A 10,587-nucleotide genomic window follows, 5' to 3' on the forward strand; every position below is an offset into this window, starting at 1 on the left:
TTGTCTGTTCACTTCTGCATGAAAGTACTAGGCAAGACGGCCTCTTTTTCGGTGCGTTTATGTTTTTAGTGTATGTATTGTTTTAGTTTTAATATGTGGTCTTAAATATAATGGTCTAATATGTGCTTGATAATGGATCAGGGTTTGCGCTTCTGCTTTGATTACATTATAAGCACGTTCTACCAGGCGGTTTCCTGGGCAGCTCGGCATTGGGGTCCCGGCTGTCCTTCTGAGCATCTGTCGAGAGCGGTCATCGGTGGTCTTCGGTACACACTCACTAAATTCTAGCGATTCAACATTTTTGCAATCCATTGATGCCAGAATCTTTGGAGCGCAGTACATACATCCAAAACTGAGTGTACCCTTCCATTAGGGACAGCTATGGGACATCCCCCTTCTTTCCAGTTTCCCCAATAGGATGAAAGAAAAAATGTGATTTCAGTGTTTTTAATGGACCCCAGAATTCTTTTTAATTTTTATGTAGATCTTCATATTTGCTAGGCCTGGTAATCTCTTAATGGTCTGAAATACATGGCTGTTGGTGGTAAGGTCCTTATTGAAAAATGGCCTAGCGACGAATTTGGCACAATGTCCGTTCACTGTCATCATAACTGATTATCTTATTCTAGTACAGCCCTTTAAAACTGTGCATGTACTTACTGTGTATTATGGCTGCCCACACAAGCAGATTAAGTACTTTACCTTCATGATTATGTTTGAGCGGAAAGAGATTTTTAAGAGTTTAAAGATTTACTTTCCGATGGCTAACCATGGGATCCTGACTCATATGGCAGTTTTATGATTTTGAATGTGTAGGCAACAAAAAAAATAAAAAATTCTCTGTGTGTAGATGGATATATGCATTTTGTTTTGTTTGTGTTTGTTTTTTTTCTCTTGACATTTTGTCTTTTCAATATCTCCTGCTTTATTTGTGAAAGCCAGGGTAGTAATTTCCTTAGCAGTGTGGGAGGCTGGTCCTTTTAATGCAGTCAGCATGCTATGTGCTTGTAGCAATTCATGCATTAATCTTCCTAGAACTCAATGTTTTGTAAAGCTAGATCAGTTAATTTTACTACGTTAATATGAACAATTTGAAATGTAACATGGAAAAATGCATAGTACTAAAACCTGGCTGAGCGTTTAGCTGCCCACAGAGAGGGATATTGGCATTGGCTGTAATGATGTTCTAAGGCTATGACGGGAGCACTAGGTATGTGGTTATGTGCATTAACGATAATGCGAACCATCAATCCAATAAAATGTCCTTATCTTCTACACGACCATATATTGTTTACATGTTGCAAGACCTGGATATACTTGAAGACTGGACTACTATTAGAAAGGTGAGGAGACTTAAGATCTGTATTATATGCAATGCTTTCTCGTTAGTCAGCGGCCTGCTTTGTGTGCAGAGCGGGTAGCTAAAGCTTTATGTATTGTTCTTTTTACTGACAAGTATCTGGTTTGACAGTGAGACAAAAAAAAACCACCATTGTACTCATAGTTGACAGCTGTTCCTAATACACAGGGTCCAGGTTTATAAAGATTTTGTACCTGCTAATGTCTTTCAGTGTTTTGCAAACTCTCTTAAATGTACATGGAATAGTAAAGTCAGTATCTTGTAATTGTGTATTTCTTATTGCGCAGGCCATGGCGACATTGGGTCCTCATCGTGTAAAACCAGAAGGTAAGTTTTGCGTTAACAAATCTCACAACTCTGATTTTACCATTTACCATTTTACACATGCAAATCTGACTGCAGGTGCTATTTAATAGGCTACTAGTCAAGGGCTTAAACAATGTATAACATTCACAACGGGGCAATTTACCTCCGTTCATTCAGACCGTCTGAACTTGCTCTACAGATGTTTGGGAGGCATGGAAGTTTTCTCAGTCTGAGCTGAAGGACTTAAGCTGGGTACGCACTACAGAAAATTTCACCTGACGCAATGAGCCGGATTCATTAAGGAGAGCAAAGAAAAGAAGTAAATTTGATCCTAGACAAAACCATGTTACAATGCGAGGGGTGTAAATTTGTTTATTACTTTGCACATATGTTAAATACTGGCTGTTTTTTCATCTAACACACAATGCTTGATAGCTTTATTTATACACTGAATTTTAAAGTTGATCTAGGACATGTTCTATCCCAACTATAAATCTGTCCACACATTTTAATTTCAACTCCCCTCTCCAGTGCAACATGGTTTGGTCAAGGTGCAAAGTTACTCATTTTTTTTTAATTTAGTTTCCTTAATGAATCGGGCCCAATATCTTTAGTGATTTTACCAACGACTGAAAGTCCCGATCAGCATGTCTATTCATGTGTACACACTTACTCAATTTCACAGTATTTACCCTCAGATCTGTGCTCTTCATCTGTCATAACCATTTGCTGTGTGACTCTGTAAACTCTATTGGGATCTGCCTACACTGCTAGTTGTGAGGTCATACATATTTCGCAATTTGCCCGACATCTTCCATCATTTATAGAGATTTTTAGTCCGGTTATAAAATCAAATGAAACGATACAATGTGCTTTGGTACGGTAAACCATGATCGTGTGAGGGTATACTCTAATGCAATACCAGACCTAACAGTCGTGACCTATCGTGTGATTGGCACGATAATCCGTTGATAAACCTGTAGTGTGTACCCAGCTTTTGTGGACAAACTTCAAATGCTTTGTCTTACAATACCTTTAAAGATCTCCATGCATTTGTTTACTGCAGGTCAGAAACATTGTTCTGAAAAATACCTTTTATAAAAGTTGCATGTATTTTACAGAGGGGATATGTTCAAGGGATACATTCCATCCAAACACTTACTTTTTTTTTGGCAAGCACAATGCCATTTTCACAGTATGCCACTATTTTCATGGCATGCTGTAGGATACTAAACTTGTTAGCGCAACATGGTGCCTGCTGTTTATATTAGTATATGCATAGAAGCAAGGCTGCTTAAAGGATAAATCCACGTCTATAAAATGATATCAAAATAAGCTCTGCCAGTAAGCTGGTTATATTTTCTATTGAAAATGAATATGGATGTTCAATTCTGCTGTTGCCAGTGAATCTGCGAGCACCCAGCTCAGCATCTAAATGGCACCAGAACTTGGCCACAATTGCATTCATTAGTAGAAATGCACATGACCAAAGCTTGTTCCTCTTGTAGTTGTGGATTTTCCTACCCTAGGAATACCTTGTGTCATTAGTTCTTTTTCTTATACCGTACCTCCTAGTACTCAATTAACTACGAGAGCACCCAAGTATATTGGTATGAAACACTCAGGATTAATCAAATGTAAATACTTAAGGGTAAAATAAATGCGACCAATTTCCAGTGTGGGGATGGTTTGTCTATATTCTCCAAATCTAGTTGTGGATTTTCCAAGATCCTTCTGGAAAAGCAATGTGGTTATTGGCTCTCTTGCTGCGTGTGGTTAATGAATAGATGCATATGAAGAGTCATCGGGCAGTGCAGGTCAATAGCACTTGGGGGTGATTAACCTTCAGCTTCTAGATCCTTGTTAGTTCTGTTTGATATTTCAGGGGCATACTGGTGTACAGGAAACGTGAAGCTTAATGTGATGATGGTAATAAATTGTACAGTTATTCGTGGTTTTTTTGTTTTTAAATAGAATATATATAACATGCATGTTCATCAGTTACAGTGAAGCTGGAAAAACATCAGCATACTGCAAGATCAGAGGATGGTCGGCTGCATTATGATGGAGAGTGGTACGGTCGAGGGCAGACTATCAGCATTGACAAGAAGGACGAGTACCCAACAAGGTGGTAGTAATCTTGGGTTAATCTACAGTATTTTTAAAGTCCCTTTAGAGTGGACTATTCTGGATCTGTCTTTATAGTTTAAGATCTGGTACCCCATTGTCATAGGCATGTTTCATTCCTGTTACTGGTTGGTAATATTGAGGAATTCATATTTATTTGTGTAGTAATTCCTCTTGCCCACTGGGTGGCGCTGTTTTATTGCGGTCTACAGATGCTGCTAATTTTGGATCTGCAGAGTTGGAGTTGACACTTGGCCGTCCTTAGCCATGGAGCACTGCTTGCAGGGGCAGAATCTTTGTGGTTGGGATAGTGCTGTATAGGTGCCAGGGTTTCAAGAATTGGTGGGTGAGGGAGCAGAGTAGATGCAAAGAGGAGGTTAGTCAATCGGGCTGCTAAGGAGTGAGATATAACATATTAAGAGCTGTGGAACATAGCAGTTTGCAGAATTACAAATGCTGATGTGTCAAACAAGATTTTCAATAAGAATGGATTAAGGCACTGGTTCCCAAACTTTCTCAGCTCGAGGCACCCTTAGGGTCTCCATTTTTTTTTTCAAGGCACCCCTAAATCAAAGTAATTACTGAGCAGTCCCGTTTTTTAAGTAGTTGGGTCAAAATAGCGTAATAAGTATTTAGGTCAGGACAGAAATACTTATTAGATAAAAATTATACACATAAATCCAAGGACGTGCCCTTTGTCACTTTTGTCCCTCCATCATCGCACTGTGCTCCTTCACAATAACACTGTGCCCCTTCACTGTCCCTTTTATCCATCCATCATCACACTGTGCCCCTTCACTGTCCCTTTTATCCCTCCATCATCACACTGTGCCCCTTCACATAAACCCCTTCATCAGCTTCCCTTGTATTACACTGCCCCTTTCATCCTCCGTTTATATCCTTACCTTTTACATGTCCTTCTTTCTTCTGATTTCTTCTCAGTTTTCTTCTATTTTCTTCTCTTTCTCTTCTGTCTTCTTTTCTTCGGGCTCCTCACTGTGCCGATCTTCACTGAAAATGTTGGGCGTGATAACGTCATGGCCAAAAGACAGTGCGAACAGAGCAGGGTGCCATGTAAGCCCTGCTTACCTTGCTCACCGCCGAACCTGGTCGCGGCACCCCTATGAGATTGCCACGTCACCGTTTGGGAATCACTGGATTGAGGGAAATTACATAAATGTTTACATAGATGAATGTGGGATAAAGTACAATGGTTTAACAATAAGTGTGTTCCTGGGAAATGGTGAGGTAGTGGGGTTTGGTAGAAGTAGGAAATGAGTAAGAGTTGAAAGGTAAAGGTGTGGGGCGAAGTCAGAGAATAAAGGTGCAGTTTCGGGGGGAGTAGGAAGGAGCAGTATATGAAGTACTATGAAGAGAATGGATAAATTGAAATGAATATATGTTTAAAGGTATTGGGAGCTATTGCAGTAAAGGTTAAGTAGGATATGGAAGTGGTGTTTGTACACTAATGTCTCCTTAATCTGTCAAGAAGTTTTTTTATGACTCTTCAGTTGAATTCATTATTCATTCATTCATAGCGACGTTATGTACATTTCTTACCATTAAGTTTATAGTGTATTATAATGCTATTGCAAGTCTTTAAGGGGAATGGTCTCGCATAGTATATAATTACATGTCTACTAACATTAAGTTAGGACATTTAGAGAGTTTACACATTTAAAAACTTTAGGAACACTGAATAGCAGCATGAATAGCATTGGTCTGGTTTATTGCTTTGTGGCTGCCCTAGACCTATTTGGATCACACTCAATTATTTTAGCACCTGTTGTTGTGTTCTGCCCAGGACTAAAACCTCCTCATACTATCAGGCTGTCGCATTTACAAATGAGACCGGCCTCCCCTTGCTTGATTAATTTTATTATACCTCTTGCAGTTTAGGAAATGTTACTCTATTTTATATTACAGGCTACAGACAACATGGGTCTCCACTAAAGTTCAAAATTTGGTGCTTGAAAAAGTAATTTATGCCATAAATCTAGGAGTTGAAGATGCGGTGTTCAGTACATAACCCTCTTGTTTTCTTTTTAGTGCCATCATCACAACCATAAACAACGACGAGGTTTGGTTTAAGAGGCAAGATGGCAGCAAGTCTAAATTGTACATTTCTCAGCTACAGAAAGGGAAATATAGTATCAAGCACATCTGACCGTCTGATCTCACCAGGGTCTCCACTACTCTTGCTCCAGTCCTTCGGGGATGGAAACTGTGCCAAGTCATGGGAAGTCTGTTGATCCGCTCTCGCCGTTATTTTAAAGTATTTTCGGGAATGTTAATGTGAGCATGTTGGCATATTATGACTGTGTATCTGTGTGTACAGTGTTATGTAGATAATGTTGAGATAATCATTCATGGGAAAAATTATTTGTGCATATTTGTCTTGGATACCATGACTCTTGGTACCTCCCAACCTCAGAGTGGCATGCACAGGTGAACTGCCCCTGCCATCTCCTTCTGTAAGGGTATCTAAGAATCTAAGGGGTATACTTACTAAACTGTGGGTTTGAAAAAGTGGAGATGTTGCCTATAGCAACCAGTCAGATTCTAGCTTTCATTTTGTAGAATGTACTAAATAAATGATAGCTAGAATCTGATTGGTTGCTATAGGCAACATCTCCACTTAGACCTAAGACAGTTAGATTCCATATGGTTTACCAGCTCTGACTGTCCTCCCAGACAAATTGAGGAGGAGAAGGCAGTGTATTGACACCGGGGTGCCAGTGCAAATAAGAAAGTTCAGTATTAAACCTTTCACAAGATTATTTGTATTACATATGCATTTATTTATATCCTGCATGAATTGAATACTCTAGTGCAGGCCTGTCCAACCTGCGGCCCTCCAGGTGTTGTGAAACTACAAGTCCCAGCATGCCCTTCCAGCTATCAACTGGTTGTCTACCGGCAAAGCAAGCTGGGGCTTGTAGTTTCACAACACCTGGAGGGCCGCAGGTTGGACAGGCCTGCTCTAGTGGTTTGAGGACCTCTTTAACGACGTTTGAGCAATGTTCTGACCGATCTGAATAGTTGTTGTAGGATTTGGGATGTACACATTATAAGTCGTTCTGTTTAAAGAACCGAATTCATATGTACTTTGTGTTTGACCTTTTGTAAATGGTCATTGGTGTGTGGCTCCCATTCAGATGAAGTATTGAACATATTCCTAATCATTTCTATAACCATAATTTAATGAATTATTAAAAACACCTCTTATTTGTATGACCCAGTGTTCTGCAGAGTAAACCCACTTAGGTTACAGCTAAAGTGTTTGTTGAAAATCTATTGAAACTAAGTGGTCTCAGTGTATCCATTGAAAGTAAATGTCTGAATTTTTCCAAGTAGGGACCAATAATAATGTATTGTTAAGCATCTGGCAGTGGGAAAGTCTGTGGCCTATTAAATTGTGACACATATTGGTTATTTGTTATCTATTCATAGAACAAGAATTGTACAAATCTCATGCAATCCCTACTGTAAATTATTTGGATAGAAGTCACCAAAGAGAGGGGTTGGGTATAAAATGTGGACAATGAGCATGTCGACAGTCAATCTGGACACAGTAAAAAGGTTAAATATCAGAATGTCGACATTGTGAATGTCACCAGGGTTATATAATGTGGACAGTCACAATGCCGCCATAATGCATTAGATTTAAAGCGGCAATGTATAAAAATAAAATGAACTAAATTTTAAAAAAATTTGCTGGTTCTAGCAAAATTGGGGATAGGGCAAAAAGCGTTGGTCCCCCTGATTTTTTTTTTATTACTTGCACTAGGATTTGCCAGCTGTGGCTTGTAAGCACAGGGCTGGATTACTTAGAGGGACGAGGTCTGCAAAACAAAAATATGGTGGACTCCCTACGGGTTCCCAGCCTTGTGCAGAAAGCACTGTGGCTCTTCCCACACCCCTGGGTGGTGGGTGTGGGGTAATAAAAACGTACCATTAATAATAGACCATTTTGTCCTTGGTACGCTACATTTCTAAGCATGCCTAGGCTGCCATTCATTGTTTGGGCATTCTGGAGCTTGAAGTACTACAACCACCTGTATTACCCAAGGCTGCCAGGGAATGTTGTCACTTGGGGAACCACAAGTGCCAGCATGCCCTTCACCCAGGGCGTGCTGGGACATGTAGTTCAAGGAAAAATGTAAATACAACACACACATCCCTTTTTAAACATGACTTTATGTAAAATAAATAAAATCACACTTTGTAGTACTCGCCAACATCCAGGGTCTTCAACTGTAAATAATTATCCCTGCATGTCCAAGAATTCAGGGACTTACTGCTTTTCAAAACAAGCACTCCAAACACATCCACAGGATCATTGCTTGGCAAAAAAACAAACATGTAAAACAATGGTAAACTAGCTCTTCTCTGGAGAACTCCCACCAGTGTGTATTGAGCTAATCACGCCGTTGGGTCTATTTTTAATATGGGGATTTCCCAGGACCTCAGCGTTCCCCAAGTGCCAGCATACATGTGGTAGCCATGGGTATGCTGGTGCTTGTAGTACTACAAGCACCACCAAGTCTAAACAGTTAATGACAGCCTGGACATGCTGAGACTTGTAGTGCACCAGGGACAAGAAATAACAATTTCATTATTACCCCACCGCCCACAAGGTGTACGAAGAGCCCTAGTGGCTGGATACCCCTGGGGGGTGGGGGGGTCAGCTATTTTATTTTGTGCAGACCCCAGCTCCCTAAGGAATCCTGTGCTGACCAGCCTGGGACTGCTTTGTCATTACGGGAGTGGTACCTCTTGCTGCCAGTTTCCCTGCTATTGTGCCAGCAGGCAAAGCCTAATGCTGGTACTAGTAAAGAGGTACCTCGCGCTTTTTGACCCCCATGATTTTGCTGGTATCGGCCTAGGCTGGCAGCACTGGGATTAAGCTGGAGGGGACTTAACATAACTCAATGTAATTTTTATTAACATTCTGTTCTGTTTTATTTATTTTGTACTGTATATTGCCAGCAGTAGTGCATTGTCGCGTTAGATTTAACGCATTATGTTGACGTTGTGACTCATTTTACCCCTGTCGACATAAAGAACATGTCGACCATCAGAATGTCAACCTTTTAACTGTCGACATTCTAACTGTCGAGATTATGGTGTCAACATTTTGAATGTCGCCGTGTTCATTGTCTTCAACTACATCCCACCAAAGAGTTATCTGACCATATAAAAGCACAAAGCACACTTGACCTACAATCTTTTGTAGGTCAAGTGTGTTTATACAGGTCACAGAAATCCAAGGTTATTTCTAATATCCTTATTTGTTGGAGAAGAGGCATTATCCTTTGTAGTACTCACTGAAGTGATGATCTCCGATCTCATGGTTTGTACAGATGATATTTCCTGGAGTTTAGACACATAATAACATCATTTATGTATTCTATACAGATGGATAGATCACTGTATCTGGGAGCCAAAGCATTATACACCTGTCTCTGCTTGGGCTGCACTACCCCTGTGCCGAGTTAATAGTGGCCTTCAATTCTTCTAAACCAGACTTATTTATCATGTTCAATATTCAAAGCATTTTCCCTAAAGCAGTAAATGTTTATTAAGTGACAATTGTTTATAGTTTGTGTCAAACATCACTACTATGTTTCTGCTTGCATATTTGAAATTTATGTTTAAACTTAATTACAAACTTAAAGACAATGTAGGTTGTTTTCTATGAATGGTTTTCGTTTTGTTTTGTTTTGTTTTTGTTTTTTTTTATAAATATGAACTGTTGAACAGTTAAAGGGATTTTTTTTAAGTGATCTTTCTTTGTGTATCTGTAAAACTGACCATTAACCATTTGTGATATTCCAGAGATATTTACTTACTGAGTTTTGAATTCTTCTTTTGAGATCATTCAATGTTTAATAATAAAACCTACCTCCCCTACACGTAAGTGGCTATGGTCTGAAACTCACTCCCCAGTGACACCCTCTTCCTCAGAATGCAGGAGAATCTTAAATTTCTCTGTTGGTAAATAGTGTTTTCAGTGTGTGTGTGTGTGTGTGTGTGTACTCTGGAGATCACTTCTGCTGTTTATTAAAACACAAAAGCATTCTTTTATGTGTTAAAGCATTTAAATCAGTCCTATGTCCATACGGCAGGGGCGGACCTAGACTTTATGTTTGGGGGGGTGGGCGATTTTGCATAATCACGCCCCTCCTTTGCTCTGATTGGCTCTCCCACATTTAGCCCCGCCTTCCGTTCTCGGTCGGCCCCGCTCCCTCCCGTTTTGAACGGCGCCTGGGACCTATTTTAAAGGTAGGCTTTCTGCTGCTGGGGGGGGGGGGGGGGGGCGGGCGGGCGAAGGCCCCGATCGCCCCCCGGATCCGCCACTGCCATACAGTACTGTTTTGGAACAGATTCTCTCTATAAAAGCAAAACAGCTGGCTCTTCATATTTTTGTACCTCATATGTTTTTGGTAAAATCTCTCTCTATTGGAAAAAGGTAAAACTAAATCCGTACAAGCATAACACACACCATAGTGCCAAAGAGGTAAATGGATAAATGCAAGACAGAGCTACAGAACACTTTGGTAATGCACCATAATGAACTATAACGAAGGGTCAGGTCATTAATACAAATATACATTGTCAATCAAAAAAGAAACAACGGTACATTGCTATGCAACACGCAGTATTTTTCACTTGATAAACAAAAAGACGGCATAAGAGAACACAAATGTAATAAACAGGTGGAAAGGGGGGAAGGCATTGAGGGAATAAGAGTGGTAAGCTAGGGTCCTGCGTCTGTTGAAGTCAACCAA

At 40.1% G+C, this 10,587-nt stretch overlaps 1 protein-coding gene across 2 annotated transcripts; it reads left to right on the top strand.

Annotated features, from left to right (window-relative positions):
* Positions 1-1,275: 1,275 nt before the first annotated feature.
* On the top strand, positions 1,276-9,711 carry BRMS1L (BRMS1 like transcriptional repressor). 2 transcript variants are annotated; one of them, XM_075193472.1, is made up of 4 exons: positions 1,276-1,343; positions 1,648-1,687; positions 3,668-3,797; positions 5,843-9,711. In XM_075193472.1, the coding sequence occupies exons 1-4, from the start codon at positions 1,296-1,298 to the stop codon at positions 5,958-5,960; spliced, it is 336 nt and encodes a 111-aa protein (XP_075049573.1). In that variant the 5' UTR covers positions 1,276-1,295; the 3' UTR covers positions 5,961-9,711. The 2 variants fall into 2 exon arrangements, with proteins under 2 accessions (XP_075049573.1, XP_075049574.1); XM_075193473.1 differs by having other exon boundaries at positions 3,668-3,794.
* Positions 9,712-10,587: the final 876 nt, after the last annotated feature.

The sequence above is a fragment of the Mixophyes fleayi genome, chromosome 12 (genome assembly GCF_038048845.1).
Source record: "Mixophyes fleayi isolate aMixFle1 chromosome 12, aMixFle1.hap1, whole genome shotgun sequence".
In the NCBI taxonomy this organism is placed as follows: Eukaryota; Metazoa; Chordata; class Amphibia; order Anura; family Limnodynastidae; genus Mixophyes; species Mixophyes fleayi.

Excerpts from the sequence above, each read along its gene's own strand:
- BRMS1L (XM_075193472.1), top strand. The coding sequence starts at position 1,296 with ATGTTGCAAGACCTGGATATACTTGAAGACTGGACTACTATTAGAAAG. Across the intron at positions 1,344-1,647 it reads ACTGGACTACTATTAGAAAG|GCCATGGCGACATTGGGTCC; the intron begins GTGAGGAGACTT and ends CTTATTGCGCAG. Across the intron at positions 3,798-5,842 it reads GACGAGTACCCAACAAGGTG|TGCCATCATCACAACCATAA; the intron begins GTAGTAATCTTG and ends TTTTCTTTTTAG.